At 34.6% G+C, this 19,045-nt stretch overlaps 1 protein-coding gene across 1 annotated transcript; it reads left to right on the top strand.

Annotated features, from left to right (window-relative positions):
• The first annotated feature begins 2,509 nt into the window (after positions 1–2,509).
• On the top strand, positions 2,510–15,923 carry LOC115879188 (lactosylceramide 4-alpha-galactosyltransferase-like). Its single transcript, XM_030895880.1, has 5 exons — positions 2,510–2,588; positions 10,344–10,643; positions 11,468–11,654; positions 11,899–12,141; positions 15,503–15,923. The coding sequence occupies exons 1-5, from the start codon at positions 2,510–2,512 to the stop codon at positions 15,798–15,800; spliced, it is 1,107 nt and encodes a 368-aa protein (XP_030751740.1). The 3' UTR covers positions 15,801–15,923.
• The last annotated feature ends 3,122 nt before the right edge of the window (positions 15,924–19,045 follow it).

Genomic DNA, 19,045 nt, shown 5'->3' on the forward strand with positions numbered 1-19,045 from the left:
AAATAAAGATATATACGAATATAGTTTAAAAGTAGCCAGGAGATATATTATTGTTTTTTTGGGCCCGCTGAAGTACAGCAAAGCAAATAGTCTGGCAGTAGATGGCTATCATTATCAATTTTTTTGTAATGAGCTGTAAAGAAAAATAATACTAACTGATAATACAGCTGGTCATAGACGCACATGAAGCTGTTAGAGGATAGCTCCTCTTTCATTTTAACTTTAATTTTATATTTTAATTATTGGCTGATATCTCATTTCTAGTCATTACATGCCCCCTCGGCCGAGTAAGACGAAACAGTAACCAACCATCTCAAGCGGAATGCACACTGTCTCCTATTAACCTCTGACGAGTTAGATACGCTGCATATTTTTTTCGTTTTTTTAATGGAACAAACTGTATAGTATTTTTTCGAAAATTTTTTTTTATTTTTTTTCCATATTCATTTCCTTCCATAATTTTCTTTCTTGGCAATATTAATGAGATAGAGCCAGCTTTTTTAGATTGTCGTGCCCATTTTGTTGTCGCTGGTGCATCACTGCCGATTGAGCAGTCCTCACTACGGGCGACTTCAGCCCATTATGCTTGACGCAGAACTGAAGATTCAATACTCTGGTTGTATTTCAGCCGTTGCTAGGGCAGCTGTTCAGATAGATTGCTTTCGATTTACCTGCAGCAGTGGAGGGGGCCTCAGATGATTAAAACTTTATAAGCTGACAGTTTTAAAACAAATTTGTCGAAAACGAAGTTCATGATTTGTTGTAGTTGAGAACATGGAGAGGAACTGAGGTTTTTTCAACTCATTTTAACGAAATTTGTTACTTGTTTGTCTTTCGTGTCAGCGATCCTGTCGGTTCGTTTGCCTGAGTTTCAGTTTTGCTGATACCGAGTGAACCCAATGTTGAGAAATGTCTGCTCAGCAGTTACAACGGTTTCAGATGCATGCGCAGATAATGGCTGCACGGTGCCAGTCCGCACGAACCGCAGTCACAGTCACGATACAGCGTCAATACAGCGGGGAGCTCACGAACCAGAATCATCTGCAGCCTCCCCGATAAGCCGCGTCGTGTTCCTTACCATGGAGAACGGCAACGAAACGCCGACAGCAGTCACACTTCCGGGTTGCTGTAACCTCAACATTAGCTTGCGTTCCGGTTATTTAAATGTCATTTTAGTATATCGACATATGTTATATCTTCGTTTCAGTAAGATGAATCAGTGGTCATGGTCAGTAACGACAAAGATGAATAGCAGTGGGTCACCGAAGAACATCCACAGTCACGTAACGAGTCACCTTCCGTCAGAGAACAAAATCTTATCGACACAGCGTATCGTATGTGGATCATTATCGTACCAAGTTCTATATTTCAGGAGATGGAATGACGACAGAAACAAACAACAGATGAAGGCAGCGATCGCTATCATTAGTTGCGCAGATTACTTCATGGATGAAACATGGCGACTTCACCGAGGAATGCGACCAGAGCATCGTCAGAAATGGATCGCCATTAGAAGCAGCAATGAGTATTACCAGCGATAATGAAACGAAGCCATTGCTGAGATGGAATAGGCACGAGTGATAGCAAATGTAACACATGGTCATCGCCTCCCGTATAGTGAGCAAACATTGATTACCTGAACGAAAGACATTGAGTGAATAGAACAGCGAGCAGCCTGACCGGATCACTGCACAGGTGATGGAAGGCCCGAGAGCATGGCTGGCTACATATTGGCTACAAGGCTACATATTACATATACATACATATATGACATCACATCAGACAGTCAGCAATTGAAAGCAGAAAAGAATAGCCGTGCCTGATGCCTGCTCAGTGGCCCAGAGATCAAAGACGAGCTATGAGGTGATCCATCTCAACTGCTGCACAGCATGGCAACAAACACAAGATGCTGGCGAATGACTAGTTTCAGAGACGGCTTGTACAGATTAGCAGCAGTTGCGCTTATAGCCGGTTCCTTCCAACAGCCCTTAATCTAAAAGAAAGATCATCTATCCGAGTATGAAAGATCACCGGAGGTGAGCGCAGGAAAATGCGACGATGCCATCTTCTGCCCGACAGCGTTATGGGGAATCAGACCAGGCTTATCGGCGGCCGTTTTAAAATACTTTTGAAAGACAGGGCTGGTATAACCGCAATATTGGTCGAAATGACGATGCCAACACCGGCGCCTTCGTTCGTGGCCGCAATCCAGCCCGCAGCGGTTGCTCACCGCAAATACGAAGATAGAGAAGCCCAGAAATGTTCGAAACAGCGAGCTGCTGGATGGTTGAATGCAGCGAAAGACAAGAAGGGAATATGCGTTTACGCTTCTCTGTGACGGCCCGGTGATATATAAGCTCATTTATTCGTGATGAGTCTACGATATAATATTGGTCATATACCATAGATTTTACAGCGTGCTACGTTATGTTGAACATGTACTATCAAATTAGTGTTTTGATTTCTGTTTGCGTTGCTACTGGAATTAGCGTGACTCATCATAGGACATATGGACGTGAGGAGACAGCGGCGTAATGAGGATTCGATTGCTTCGCGCCTTCAAGGGGAAAAGCTTGCGGATTTCGACGGTATGGTCTTCGAAGTTTTTTACTCTCCGAAAAAAAAATATATGAAGATCGACGAAAAATTATTCCGAAGAATACCGGAATGTGACGGAAGTTAGCCCGAATGTAGTATATATATATATATATATATATATGTTGTTATATATATATGTTGTTATGAGCAGCATATAAGAAGAGAAGAAGCAGGTTATATATATATATATATATATATATATATATATATATATATATATATATATATATATATATATATAAAGTATATATATTGGGTCTTTATAAAATGCTTTGTAAATATAGATTGATTGGGTGGAAAATGAGTTTCTGGTCAGATAAACTGGGGGTGGAACAAAATAGCCTAGTTGAAATGTTCTCTGTTTTTTCAAATTGTCGCAGGAAAATCAAGATATGAAGCGGTCGCCTTTTGGCCTGACCGGGGAAAAGAATACTTGAGGAGCAACAGGAGGTACCACACATTCCGACGAGACAGCTGGACACACCCCTCCACCTTCACCATGTCTCTCCGGCTCTATCTCCGATATCCACCTGTTCGGCTCTTTTGTATTGGCTATATCGGCCTGTTCCGTATCAACTCCTCAGCATTGCAATACCTACATTGTTTAAAGCCTTACCTTGTACCTCTGTGTCTCTCGAGGGAACAGATTCTTTGTGCTAGTGGGGCAATAGATTTCCACCAAAAAGTGAAATAACAAACACCGTGCCTTAATCAGTGCTGTCAACTCAGCCTGATACGTTCACGTCAAATGGATCCGAAGGGAACGACAGTGTGTATTGTCCTTATTCATTTGTTATTTATTAAGGGTCATGGCTTTATGGGTTGCCAACAAAAACCGTTTTTTCGTAGTTACTTTTTAAGTATTTACTGGCGAAAAATGGGTATAATACAGTGAACAATCCACCTCGACAGCCGCAGCTGGCTTGGGTGTTGAGCCTTAGCGGCTTAACGTAACAAAAGAGCAGCTTGTCATTCTATGGAATATAGCCACACATCAATTTTGTTCTTTATTAGACTAGTCCCAATCTCGATATCGCCGATAATTGAAATTCAGTTTTTTTCAGATTTAATCACACTATTGTCGGGAAGGTGCAGTTAACGCCAGTGCTGCGCTACTTGCCAGCAGCAGAATCTGTTTTCAGAGAATGTGGACCAGAAATCATACCAATAGCGGCGGGGCGGTTGGCATGGTTGTTGATTAGCTCGTAACAAAATCAATGTTGTTAGATGGCACCGAATATCGGCTGGTTTCACCGGTTACCCGGATGGTCGGCAGCTTGTGAAGCAGTCTGCGATTTCAAAACCTTTCATTTCCGTAAGAAGAGAAAATCGCATTCGTCAGTGGCGAGTCAGTCCATCTTCGTAGGCACCGATGACTCTCGTCGCGTATTTCACCAGACGAGTCTTGCTTTTTTCAGTCTTCAGCGGACCAGCATAAGCGTTTAAAGGTGATAGAATGTTTGCCATCAGGTGCAATAGTGCTTGGTACCTGCGCTTCTTCCGTCACGCCACACGATCGCTTTAATGCAGCGGCTCAACACAGTATTGAAAGCCGCCGACGGTGAAACATTTGAGCAGCGTCGTACGCAAGCAGTCGTCGGGGTTGTTTGTTTTTGGTATTTTTTTTTTTTTTTTTTTATTTTATTTATGATATAACTGCTAAAAATGGCATTTTATTTTTAGTCTTTAATAAAATATGGTAAATATCTTGGCCTCTTACAAAATATAAAAATAAAATAAAATACGTTTTTTTTTAAACTAAACGTCAAATATTTGTATTTGGTATATGTCCGCCCCAAGTCCGCCCAAAAACAAAATAACGGGGAACTGAACTTTTTGGGCGACTAGCCAAGGATGAAATATATTTGCATGCGACGTACTCAAAAAATGTTTCACCGGTCAGCCATCCATTTTCTGACTTTCCGATACCCCAATGTTCTGGTACTTTTTCGGCAATTGATTTGAGAACTCTTTTTAATTAAAAACGATCATTGATGGTAAAATTTGACCGGAGGCACTACAAGTTACCAAAGTCGTTAGACACTCCTTCTCACTATTACTTACAAATGAGTAAACTGTTCTATCACCCTTTCTAACTAAAACCTTGTCTCCTTTGGTTTGGTTTGGTCCTTTGGGACTGAGGAAAAAAGCCGTTTCGTCGCAATTGAATACGCGACGAGGGTCATCAGTTATACGAAGATAGTTTGACTCCTCTAAGAAGGCCCCTACTTCTATGAACCACTGACGAATGCGATTTTCTGTAAGGCTGTTTCTTGCAGATGAAAGGTTTTGAGAAATCCTTGGAGCCAGTTCCTGATGCCTTCTAAGAAACAATTCGTATCATTTACGTCCAGGCCTATTGTATGTGAAATTATTCGGCCTATTCAGTTCTTTAACCAACAGCTGAACACTATCTAACAACATTGTTTTTGTTGCAGGAAATCCACGGGCTGCAATCCGAAATAGCCATGCCAATACATTTTTTTCTTCTTTGTTAGTATGGTTTCTGGTCCACATTTCTTCTCTAAAGCCGTTCTGCCTTTAACTTTGTCTTGTAGGGTCGACCTGGGTACTTTAAATATCTTACTAGCTGCTTTAAATGGCATTCCAGATCGAATGGCGTTAACAGCTTTATTTAGGTCTTCCACAGAATAGAGAATCCGTTTTTCTTTTCCATTTCCATTGTCGTGTAATTTAAATCTGAAAAAATAGATTTCTAATTATCGGCACGTGAGTGTATGTATTTTCGGCACTACTATTATATCAAAAGTTAGGTTTAATTTAATAAAAAAGGGTGCCAAAAATTGGTGTAAAATCTTGTGGCTTTATATTCCATAGAATGACCAAACACTTCTTTTGGTACGTTAAGGGCTAAAGACAAAATCAACCCAAATACAGTTCAATGCGTATAACCAATTATCGGCATATCTGCCGAAAATTGGATTATTCACTAATATTTATATACCCATTTTCGGCACCCATTAAATACTTAAAAAAGTAGCTACAGAAAAGCAGTTTTTGACAAGCAATTACATAAAATATATATTATATCATGTAAATGAATAGACAATGCACACTATCCGTTCCGTTTCCTTCCGTTCCATATCCTTTCTTCCATACATTTTATGGACGGACTGAAGCGTATCAGAAACAGAGTTGTCAAGTTCTTACATTTGTACCAGCTTTGTTAAAATTTTGCTGATATTTATTTATTCTTCCACTTTTTAATTAAATCTATTACCTTTTTCAGAAGATTTACTATAAAAAAATCTATTACCTTTTTCAGAAGACAAATTTTTAAAATAAAACTTTCGTAATGATATAAATTGCAGGGGACAATAACAAGTATGGAACTGATATGAACGGAAGCATGTATAGCGCCAATACAATAAAAAAATACCGAACGGATATGGATTGGATATGGAATAGAAACGGAAGGTATAGTGAGGAATCAAACCTTAAGGTGGAAAGAATTAGTAACCAACTAATCTCATCCGGAATGTGTAGATAATTACCTCCTGTTTAACTCCTCAAAAGTCCTATTCTTTCCTTAGTGGAAGAAGTTAAAAACGGCCGCTACTTATCTTGAATTTTTCCGTTTTTTTTCAACACATTTCCGTTTGTATAAGTTTGTTTTCAAAAAAATAAAGAAATGGTTTTGTAGAGCTATTTTTATTTTTAGTTTATCTATTAGAAATAATTTTCCGCCCCTTTTATTGAACCAATCAATTATAATACGTATTTGGCGATTAAAAGTGTATTTTCATTAAAGATAATACGGTTTATTTTTACAAAAATAAAAAATATATATAGTATATATATATATATATATATATATAAGAGTATATATATATATATATATATATATATATATATATATAGTATATATATATATATATATATATATATATATATATATATATATATATATATATATATATATACATTCGGGCCTAACTTCCATCCACCTTGTGCGATTTTCCCATCGATCTTCGGTCAGATTTCTCTCGCTCATTGATCTTCATATATTTTTTTTTTTCGGAGGGGTAAAAAATCTTCAAAAGACCATACCGACCTGGTGTTCTGATAGCCGGCGTGTGTCGGATTCGAACAAGTCCGCCTACCGACTAAAAACTTCCCTTTGAAGCGAAGGCGCAGAAAAACGTATCGGAATCCGCTCTCGCATTTCTTCGATACGCCCCGCCTCTCTCTCCTCCACATTCCATATGTCCTATGGTGGAGTCACGCTATAGTTGAAATTCCAGTAATAACTTAAACGACAACACAAAACAAAATCAAACACCAATTTGATAGTACATGTTCAACATAACGTAGCACGTATAAAACTCTATAGGTATATATATTACCGTATCACAGATAGGTAAGCATTCATCACAGATAAATAGTATATATCACAGATAGGCATCACAAGGAAATTAGAGCATATTCACTCTTGTCTTTTTTCCTTCTGTTCTATTATCTTTCTAATTGTATCATAGGCATGTTTCCAAGTTGTTTCGCATTCGATTAGACTCTCTATCATATTATTTGCGGTGAATACTTTTCTCCTGTCTTTATTGTATGTTTCGTTCTGTCGACCACCTTGGACAGTGAAACATGGTGTGTTCAACATCGTCGATTTCATTACAATAATTGCAGTTGCTACCAGTACTCCTCTTCTTTCAAAAGAGGTATTTTTTTAAAACAAATCGTTTCCCGTCAATGCAAGCTTGTGTCAAAAATAGTCTGTTCCCCATAAGGTCTTTGCAATCCATTTGTCGAGACTATTAGGATGAGTTTATATGTCCATCGTCCATATTTTCCTGCACTCCATTTTTCCTGCCATCTCTCCAGTGATCTTTCACGTGCCTCAGTTCTACATAAGCTGCGGTATACCTTCTGATCTTTCTTTAATTAAAATTTCTAGCTGGAGGAACTCCGGCTATAACACCAACTGCCTCTCTGGATACCGAACGATAGGATGAGGTAATCCTAATACAAGCCGATCTCTGAACTCTTGCAAGTCGGTTCATAAGCGTCTTATTGTTTGTTGCCGTCTGCCATGCTGGTGCAGCGTATAGAAGTTGGGAATGGATCACACTCATAAGTACGCGTCTTTTTGATCCTCTGGGCCCACCTAGATTGGGCATGAGTCTAGCTAGCGCAGCTGCTGTTCTTTCTGCTTTTTCAATTGCCTTATTGATATGTACAGTAAATGATCTTCATATATAGAGAGTATAGAAGAGTATATATATATATATATATATATATATATATATATATATATATATATATATATATATATATATAAGTACATTCGGGCCTAACTTCCATCCACCTTGTGCGATTTTCCCATTGATCTTCAGTCAGATTTTTCTCGCTCATTGATCTTCTGATTCCTTCCATCCATGTTTTCTTGGGACGTCCTCTCTTTCGTTTACCAGGTGGTATCCAATGACATACTTGTTTTGGAATTCCCTCGTTTTGCATTCTCTGAACGTGGCTGTACCATAGTAATTGTTTTTGTTCTATATCACTCATTATTGTTCCTTCTATTCCCATCTGTAGTCTAATGTCTTCATTTCTGATTCTATCCTTTCGTGAAATTCTCATTGCTCTAATGGCGTCCATTTCTGTTGTCTAATTTCCTTTTATTCCTTTCAGTGAGTCGCCATGTTTCACATCCAGAGTAATCTCGCTTTTTAACTAATGTCTCGTATATATTAAATTTCCTGTCCTTTGTAATTTCAGTGCTCCATAGAATCCCATTTATGCATCTGATAACACTTCGTGCCTGTATTACTCTGTTGTTTATTTCTCTATCGTCCGTTCCATCTCCTGTAAATATAGAACCCAGGTACGTGTATTCTCCACATACATTAATTTCCATATTATTGTCCAAAATAAGATTTTCTGTATTTGCTCCTATTGGAAGGTATTTCGTTTTTCGGTATTTACTGTGAGATCCCATTTAGAATATTCTTCAATTATTTTTCGCACCATTCCATGTCATCTTTGTCATTTGCAATTATGGCCTGGTTGTCTGCAAATTGCAAGGTGTATAAGCATATGTCATTTAGTTCTATACCCATTCCGTGACATTTTATTTTCATAAATGTAAGGCCTTAGCAATGTAGATTTTAAATAATGTTGGGGATACACAGCAACCCTGTCGGAGTCCTTTAGTGATAGCAGTTTCCTCTGAGAGACCGTTTGCCGTTTTTATTTGTGATTTTTCTCCATGGTAAAGATTTTGTACAGCTTTTATCAGAGCTGCGTTAATTCTGGATTCGTGAAATACTTCCCATAACATTATTATTGGCACTGTATCATTGGCTTTTTGTAGGTCGATAAATGTTATGTGAACTTCCTGGTTCATTGCAGATTTCTTCTCGATTATCTGTTTCCAATGCAAATATATTATCTGTACATGATTTTCCGCCTCTGAAACCATTCTGCTCTTCTTCTTCGTAGCTGGAGTATTCCTCTTCAATTAGGTTCCTCAGTATCCTTCCATAAAGCCGACTCAAGGTGCTGGTGACCGAAATTCCCCGATAGTTATGGGACTTTATTTTGAAAAAGATGTTCAAGTATAAATTTAAGCATTATAAAATAAAAATAAGGATTGGAAAAAATTGTGTTCCTATATGTTCTTATAACTACAACAAAATTTGCTATGATGTCATCATGAACTTCATTTTCGTTCCCTTTTATTAGGGTTCGAAGATTAAATTGTGTTTTAAAACTGTATCAAGCTATATAAAAAGTTTTAATCATCTGAGATACACTCTATATACTGCAAGAATTGCATCAAGATAAGCCATTAAGTCTATCTATAATTTAGCTACTTACCCTCTTAACGGTAAAGATACAATAAATTATTGGAAATGTGAAGTTCTGCTTTTTAGATCCAAGAATGAATAGGTAACAAGTTAAATCCTTTGCAGTATGGGTGGGAAAAGGTTCAAAATAAGTATATATCCAATCAACAGATGATGCACCAGCTGACCAACTAAAATTAATTTTTGACAATCTAAAAAATAGCTCTATCTCCGTTAATATTTACTTAAGAAGAAAATTATAAGAAGTGGAAATTGAATTCTCTACAAAAAACATTTTTTTTTATTTTGATTTTTTCGAAAAAACTTGAAGATATTATAAAAATATATATTTAAAAAACGAAAAAATCCAAGATGGCGGCGTTTTCTTTCAAACTTCCGTCCCTGAGATCGAATGGGAGTTTTGAAGGGTTAAATAGGAGACAATTATCTACACATTTCCGCTGATTGGTTGGCATTATTTTTTCATCTTTACAGTAATACTCGGCCGAGTACTCGGCTATCATGTAATATTTAAAGTAAGTTATCATGTAATAATTAAAATATAAAAATTAAAGTTAGAAATGAAGAAATGAATAGTGACATCCTCAACAGCATTTTTTTCGTATTGGGTCATTTTGTTATTGTGTGTACAATATTATCAGTTAATTGTTGTTTTTTCTTTTGCAATCGATTTTAAAAAGAATTGATAAAGTTCATGCCTTTTTAATCTATATTCTAGCAGATAACAGCATATGCGTAAAACTTCAGAGCTTCAGTAACCATTATGCAGTTTAAAAAATAATGTATATCTCCGCAACAAACAAACTATGATATTTCGTATAAAAATCTTATTTTGTTCGTTATTCCTGTTTATCGTATTTCAGTCTATCATTTATATCAGGTCTATAGATTTTTTTTTAAAAGTTACTCATAAATATTTCGTGCCTAAACATGACCTCTATTGCCATTTTCTATCTGTGTACGATACACTTCCCAGCGTGAAAGGTAAGAGATTGAAGTCGTGTAATTTTTGGCCACTGGTTCTTTTAAAAATAAGTTTTAACGATAAAATAGTGAAAGATACGTCGATTTTCTTTTTGGAAACGTCTTGTAATTCTTATAATCGAGGAAAAATCTTAATAAGGAGTCGGCAAGCATGTGCTGTTGAAAGTGCAGCTAGAATGAACCCAAATAAAACGGTTTATCTACTTTATGCATCCCCTGGTAAGTGTTTAAGTATCCTTTATTATAGTTAAAGGGAAAATAGATTGTTCTGATACTGTTCCAATACAGTTACAGACATACAATAGATATTCTTTTTAAATTTTATATTTGCTATACAACTAAAAAATAGGTATTGAGAAAAAATCATATTATAATTTTCCGTGTCACTGTAATGATACACTTATACTCAATGTTTACACTGATAAATATATTTTCTTGAATCAAGAGTAGGTATACCTACTCATGTCCCAAAACCCCTATAACTAACGTTATTTTATCAGATAAAAAAAACGAGATTTGGTATGTTAATATATGACATAAATTAAGATTGATTGACGTATTCAATTGTTTTTGGTCACTTCGTGTTTCACCGGAAATGACTACAACTTCTGACTTTTAAATGGCATGTTTTTGGACACTGGAATTGGTGGAAGACCAAAAACAATAAGATAGAGCTCGGCTGGAAAAGAGAGTTTTCATAGAAGCAAATGTACATCTGACTTGTTCGATCTTTGCCAAAATCTCAGTTTTGGGATTGCAAGCATTGTTAACGAGGGCTCCTAGATATTTTATGGACCTACCACCTTGTTGTTAATTCTGAGGAGTGCATATTTCGGTGTTTTGGAAAATACAACAATTTTAGTTTAGTCAACATATGTTTAGTTATGACAGTTATGTTATGTTCAACAATGCAGTCCATCATGTTCTGAATGTGTAGAACTTTGCCAGCTAATATGACCGTATCAACCTATTTATTACTGACATTTAATCGATATTTCATAGATATTGTTAAATATTAAAATAATTAAGCATTTATTATTTAGGTATGTTTCGAGATGACCATACCCAATCGGATGAACTAATCAAGAACTTAATGGCTTACCCTAATATAAAATTGCAATATCTCAATATGAAAAAGTTCGTTCAAGGAACGCCAGTTGAAAAGCTCTGGACTAGCGAGAAAATATATCGTTCAAAATATATTTTACCGCATATGAGTGACATTTTAAGGTAACTAAATTATATGTATAAAGAACAACTCTATTATAATACAGCAAAATATACAGCTACAAAAAGAAAGCGAAGAATTACAATAAAAATATTTAAAACTTTTTAATTTTCAAAGTAACGTTTTTAATCCTGCCTTTTGGTTAAAACTGGGGAATATAACCGACATGTATGGAAGAATTTTGTAGAAAAATATGATAGTGAAACATTTCAGTGTAATAAATTTAGTTTCTTATTCAACTTTCAGATATTTAACTCTATGGAAATATGGAGGAATATACATTGATCTCGACGTGATAGTAACGAAAAACTTGGACTCTCTGGAGCAAAACTTTGCTGGTGCGGAAGACTCAAATTACATAGCCAGTGGCGTGATGGGATTTAGCAGTAAAGGGATAGGACATCAGTATGTTAACTCTTGCGTTCATGACTTGGCTGAAAACTTTGACGGGGATGCGTGGAGTGCAAATGGGCCTTTGGTTGTCACGAAGTAAGCAATTTTAGGAGAAAATGAAGTTAAAAACATTGTACTCTAAATCAAATTAAAACTTGACCCAAAAAGTTATACAGGGTCAGGTAAAATTAATATTGAACATTGGTCACATTTAAGAGCAGGTTACTCCTTTATTTTAAATGGAACACGCAGTATATTATTCCAGTATTCCATTACAAAAAAACATTGTACTTAGATGTGTAACTTTTTTTAGAGACACCATATACTAGAACTCTTTATAATTTAAAAAAGTGCACTAAATTAATCTTAATATGCTCACAAAATTTCATGTCAATACAAACTGTCGTTCTCCTTAGAGCCTCCGCCCTCAGCGTTGAATGAGAGGCGCCACCGTCTATCGTGTATTATACCAGTGGATTGGCGCTAATGCATGGTACTCTCCCAAATACTACTACTACCGTATGATCGAAAAAACACGGCATCCAGTTGGCTGGGAAATGACTATCGATGACATTTCCCATATAAATCTATACTGATATATAAAATCCTTAAGTGACTGACATACTGATTAATCACGATCCTGCTCAAACCACTCAACGTAAGAAGCTCAATTTTGGCATACAGGTTGATTCTAGGGTGTAGAGGTTCGATAAGACGGGATTTTTTCGAAATTCCAGTTCAAGAGGGTGAAACCACCCTCAAATATTACAATATTTTTATTTAAAAACGGTCAAGTTTCCGAAAAACGCTTAAACACGTATATTTTATTTTCTTTTTTACAAATTTTATGATTTTTTAAAAATGTATACAGGGTGTTTCGAAAAATCTGGTCATTGATTAATCACGATCCTGCTTAAAGCGCTTGACGCAAAAAGCTGATTTTTGGAAAACAGATTGACTTTAGGGTGTAGAGGTTCGATAAGAAGGGATTTTTCGAAACTCGAATTCTAAGGGGGTGAAACTAATCCCTCAAATATTAAAATATTTTTTATTTAAACACCGGTGAGTTTTCGGAAAAACTCTTAAACACGTATAATTTATTTTGTTGTTTTACATATTTTAAGATTTTTATAAATTTATACAGGGTGTTTCATAAAATATGACCATTGAGTAATCACGATTCTGCTTAAACTGCTTGACGTTTAAAGCTGATTTTTAGTAAACAGATTGACTGTGGGGTGTAGAGGTTCGATAAGGAGGGGTTTCTCGAATCTCAAATTCCAAGAGGGTGAAAACGCCCCTCAAATATTACAATATTTGTTATTTAAAAACGGATAGATTTTTGGGAAAACGCTTGGACAAGCATAATTTATTTGGTTTTTTTACATATTACGAAATATTTTAAAAAATCATACAAGGTATTCCAAAAAGTTGGGTAATTTCTTAACCACGATTCTGCTTAAACTGCTTGACGTAAAAAGCTTATTTTTGGCAAACGGATTTTTCGAAAGTCAAATTCCAACGAAATGAAACTACCCCTCAAATATTACCAAGTTATATAATAATATCGCCATATTGTTTTTTCTCATTCTGACATAAATGTGAGAAAATTTTTATCCAGTTTGTAAGTTAATGGAAATTCTTGCTTTGTTTTATCATCACCATTACAAATGATTAATTCGACGCGAACGAAGTCGCTGGTACCGCTAGTTTACATATAAAATGACAGCGATCTTCATTTCATAGCCATCGCTGACGCCGTTTTTTTTCGATCATGCGGTACTACTGCCATTACTCGCTAATGAGTATTTGACGCATCAGAATATGGTTACGCAGGATGTTTTCTTTTAAGAACTTTTCTGTGATTGAAAAGTCCAATTCGTGATGTTATCTCTCTTTCGCACTGGGGACATTAAAAACCTCATTATTTTGTTGCCTTTTTCATAAACTTTTCATATACTCCTTCGTGGAAAATATATTTGTACCTTTTGAGTTGTCCACCCAGTTTCCTCTTACCTTAACCAAGCTCACCGTAAAAAAGAGATTTTGGTAGGCGGTTTTCTTGCATCCTGCATACGTGACAAGCCCATCTTAAGCGGGATTCAGTAATCATGACTTTAGTGCTCTCGCAGGTAGCTTTTTCAAGGACCGATACGTTAGAAACATGGTGGTACCATTTGATTCTTAAGAGTTGTCTAAGATGTATCTGTTGTAACTTGTTTAATGCGTTTATGTGCCGGCGGTACGGCGCGGCACCCAGGTTTTGCTTCCGTATAACATGGTGGGGAATATTATTGCTATATATAAAAATAAACTTAGTTGAAACAAAACACAAATTATCAGAAATTTGCCGAAAATGGATACTTATCATACGCCAGAGAAAAGCGATATGATTCTATTAGTTGGTGAATGCATTGTGCATTAACCAATTAATAGAATACTTAAATGCTCCTGATTTTGTAGTGTGAACTTTTTTTTATGGTGATATGTGTTAAAGACAGTGTTTACAAAACTCTACCAACTATTGTCGACAACATGGGAGAAATGAATGTGGCTGTTGGAAGTGCCCACATCGAACACTCCACGATATATTATATCGTCCCATTGCTGCCAAAAGTCACTAACTTACTTTTTATTACTTCCGAGAAAAATGCGTCTAAAGATGAATTGCATTGCATAAAGATGTTATAGTTAGTAACTATTCGGTATTAAAATAAAACATAAATAGCCAGAAATCGTAGTTAATGACTTTTGCAATCGATTCTCCGCTTCAAAACATAGTTAGTGATTGAATTTGGTTGTTAGGAAAAATGTTAGTTAGTTACTTTTGGCAGCAATAGGACGATATGATATACAGGGTGGCCCATCGAAAATGTTCCGCTAGGCATAACGGCCAGGGTAATTTTTTTCAGAAAATTCAAAAATTCAAAAACACGTTAACTTTGTTTATGAGGGGGACAACGTTTGCCCCAAAAATGATTGCAAAATCTTCAACCCTTTAAGCAGGGGTGTCATCCCCCAACTTTTTTGAAATGGGAAGGGGGGTCAAGTGGTACCGCAATGAAAAGGGCTTTTTATTCTCTATTCTTTCCCGCTTCGTTTTTGAAAATCGGTCGAGTCATTGAGAAAATATGAAGGATTGAAATTTGAAAAGTTTATTTAAACATTTATCAGAGTAAATGATAACGATAAATTCCTTCGACCAATTTGCTGTTTTTTCTTATTATTTCTAGATGTTTACGCATTTTTTCACTTGCCACAAGGTTGAACAATCAGGTGCGGCAGTTGCTAGATAGCTGTTCTGTGACTTGTGCGTTGAAGTTCTTCCAATATCGTTAAACTCCCAAAATTTCATTTCGATATAAACTACAGTTCTCCTTGGAGCATCCGCGTCGTATGGGAGGCGTCACCCTGTATAAAATTAAACAAATATTATTAATTAAATATTTTATTTTAGTTTAGGCAACAGATTATGCAATGCAGACTTTAAGGACTTTATCGGCCAGTCCTGCCAAGATTTCCACATATATCCACCAGAAGCTTTTTATGCCATTCCGTTCCATACGTGGGAACAGTTTTTCAACAATAGCGAACTCGCCAACGTTAAGGAAAAAACGCAAGACAGTTATCTCATACACGTATGGAATAAACTCAGTTACCACGCGAAAATTCCTATTGACGACGATGTACCTTATTTGGACTTTGCCAGAAAGTACTGTCCGGGAACAGTTCGGCATTTAAAGAGATATTTTTAATGAAATTTTGTTTTAATTTTATTGATTTGATTTATGGTAAAGTATTTGTTTACAAAAAAACTGAGGATAAATACAGAAATGATCTGCACTGTTAATGAAAATATTTATTGTGTATAACTTGTGTAATTTATGTACTATTTATTTAAAATAAACGTTTTTGTTATTCAATTTTTTATATTTTTTAAAACAAGTTTTATCAAAGGTTTTATACAGGGTTGTTCACCACATGCGACACGGAGTATTGTAGCTAAACGATTAGATTTTTACAAATTGTAAGTTTTGGGTTCGTTGAAGGACTATTAGAGCTACAATTTAAAAATATTTTTACAAGATACAGAGTGTCCCAAATAAATAAAAAATATCAAGGTTGTATTTTTTTAAATGGAACACCCTGTATATTATTGCATTTTTAGTTTTTACGATTAAAATGAAGGTATATTTGATTAAGGTTTATTACACTTAAACCTTACCGTTTTTGAAATATTTTCAATTTTGCGAAATTGCAGTATAAATTTTAAGGCTTCATTTCTCCGAGGATATCAAAGTTTTTAATAATAAATATTTACTGAAGTTTATTTATTGATCAGTTATTGTGTTGCAATATTAAAAATTATACTACCTTATACAGAGTGCCTAAAAATTTTAAATAATTATCTACTAGCTTTAAACGGCAATAACTTATTTACTTTAAATAGAACACCCTGTATATTTTATGAGAATCAGATGTACAATTTAATTGTCTATCAAATTGTATTATAACACTTCTTACCTATTCCTTCAAGTTTTCGTAAAAAATGCATTTTCTTATAATTTAGACCTCATTTATCAATATACCCATAGAATATTTACGTTTTAGATTGTTTTTAAAACAACAAATGTACAAAATGTACAGGCTAGTAATATTATCGTTTTTAGTAAAATATATTATCGTTTTTAGTAAAACGATAATATTACTAGCCCATTTGTATACAAAAAGAAAACTATTTAAATCTTTATAAAAGAGTGTACCACCAGTATTTCCGCCCTAATACTAATTAACTACATACTTAATTGTGTTCGTTAATAAATTACTCTAAATAAATGTGGATTTGAATCAGAAATCAATATAATAATAAGTTATGAAAATGAACGTCTCTGTTATAAATAAGCATTTGTCAAAAAATTAAATATCATTTTTAAGGTGTTACTTTTTACCACACTGTCTAATACACTTACATAATTCAGTTTTTTAGTATTTGGAGCAATTATTATTAATCAACGCAAACAGTCAATTAATGTAGTTTGAATACTGGAATCATATTAATTGGTCCTCTTTAGCAAATATTTAAACAGTTTTTTTTATTTTTTAATGAAATAAACGAACTATATCGAAAATATTAGTATCTGTACTCTTTAAAAATTTAGTACATCTTTAAAAATAATCTAAAATGTCAGTATTCCATGGGTAAATTGATAAATGAGTTCTAAATTACAAGAAAATGCATTTTCTACGGAAACTTGAAGAGATGGGTAAAAAATGGTATAATACAGTTTGATAGACAATTAAATTGTGCATGTGATTCTCATAAAATATACAGAGTGTTCCATTTAAATTAAACAAGTTATCGTCGTTTAAAGCTAGTAATTATTTAAAATACATTTTTAGACACTCTGTATAAGGTAGTAAAGTTTTTATTATTGTAACACAATAACTGATCAATAAATAAACTTCAGTAAGTATTTAGTATTAAAAACTTTGATAGCCTCGGAGAAATGAAGCTTAATTTTTATACTGCTTAAAATTTATACTGCAATTTTACAAAATTGAAAATATTTCAAAAACGGTAAGGTTTAAGTGTAATAAACCTTAATCAAATTTACCTTTATTTTAATCGTAGAAACTAAAAATGTAATAATATATAGGGTGTTCCATTTAAAAAAATTCAACTTTGATATTTTTTATATATTTGCGACATCTTCTAAAAATATTTTTAAATTGTAGCTCTAATAGTCCTTCAACGAACCCAAAACTTACAATTTGTAAAAATCTAGTCGTTTAACTACAATACTCGGTGTCGTATATGGTGAACAACCCTGTATACAGGGTGGTCCGCACTGTATTTCGGAAACTTTGGCAGTATATTCTGCAGATAAAAATAAGTAAAAAAGTTCGTATAAATGTATGTCTTAAAATGCTTAGTTTCAGAGATACAGGGTGTAGAAGTTTCATTTTTATTTCGATTTTTTCTAAATAATTTCTAAAATAACGTCAATATTTGGACGAAAATTGATGTCTGGGAGTTTTTTGACATGATAAATTTGATTTTGATGTCAATATGACTCCTACTAGTAGAGGGCGCCACCTACGTGTGTTTTAACTGTTTTGAAGCGTAATAAATGTTTGTCCGTACCTGTATAAAACTACCGAGTGAAAAAATATACATCTCATCATGATTTTTTACGTAAAAAATATCTCTTTGTAAAAATCGCTACGAGCAACCGTTCTTAAGATATTTAGCATGGAAATAGACGAAAAATAAACACGTTGAGTAGATAGTTATTTCTCTGAAATAATAAATTTGGGTTATTTTTAATTTTTTAAATTAATCATAAATTTTTCTGCAAAAAATGATGATAAAACAGTTTCTGTTGAACATTTGGCACAAAAAAACATTTCAAATTTATGATTTGAGTCTGATAACTATTTAGTCAACATGTTTAATTTATGTCAATGATGACAGGCATTGATAATTTCTATTCCAAATATCTCGAAAACCATTACTCGTAGCGGTTTTTACCAAAAGACCTTTTTCACGTAAAAAACGTCGTAAATGTGTATTTTTTTACTTAGTAGTTTTATACAGGTACAGACGAAAAGTTATTACTCTTCAAACCAGTTTAAAAAATATGTAGGTGGCGCCCTCCACTAGTAGGAGTCATATTGATATCAAAATTAAATTTCTCATGTCAAAAAACTCCCAGACCGCAATTTTCATCCAAATATTGACGTTACTTCAGAAATTATTAAGGAAAAAATCGAAATAAAAATGAAACTTCTACACCCTGTATCTCCGACAATAAGCATTTTAGGACATACATTTATACGAACTTTTTTACTTATTTTTATCTGCAGAATATGTTGCCGAAGTTTCCGGAATACAGTTCGGACCACCCTGTATATAAGATAATAGCTCTATAAGCCTAAAACGGCCTACACACGTAACGATTTATCGTACTGCGCGTTGAACTGCAGATCGTAAAGAAAA

Source organism: Sitophilus oryzae, unplaced genomic scaffold (assembly GCF_002938485.1).
Source record: "Sitophilus oryzae breed Bouriz unplaced genomic scaffold, Soryzae_2.0 scaffold_1576_pilon_pilon, whole genome shotgun sequence".
NCBI classification, from domain to species: Eukaryota; Metazoa; Arthropoda; class Insecta; order Coleoptera; family Curculionidae; genus Sitophilus; species Sitophilus oryzae.

What these genes read in the sequence shown, in the direction of transcription:
- LOC115879188 (XM_030895880.1), top strand. Translation starts at nt 2,510, where the DNA reads ATGGACGTGAGGAGACAGCGGCGTAATGAGGATTCGATTGCTTCGCGC. An exon ending in TCTACTTTATGCATCCCCTG is followed by an intron (nt 10,644 to 11,467) that starts GTAAGTGTTTAA and finishes TTTATTATTTAG; the next exon opens with GTATGTTTCGAGATGACCAT. An exon ending in GGGCCTTTGGTTGTCACGAA is followed by an intron (nt 12,142 to 15,502) that starts GTAAGCAATTTT and finishes ATTTTATTTTAG; the next exon opens with TTTAGGCAACAGATTATGCA.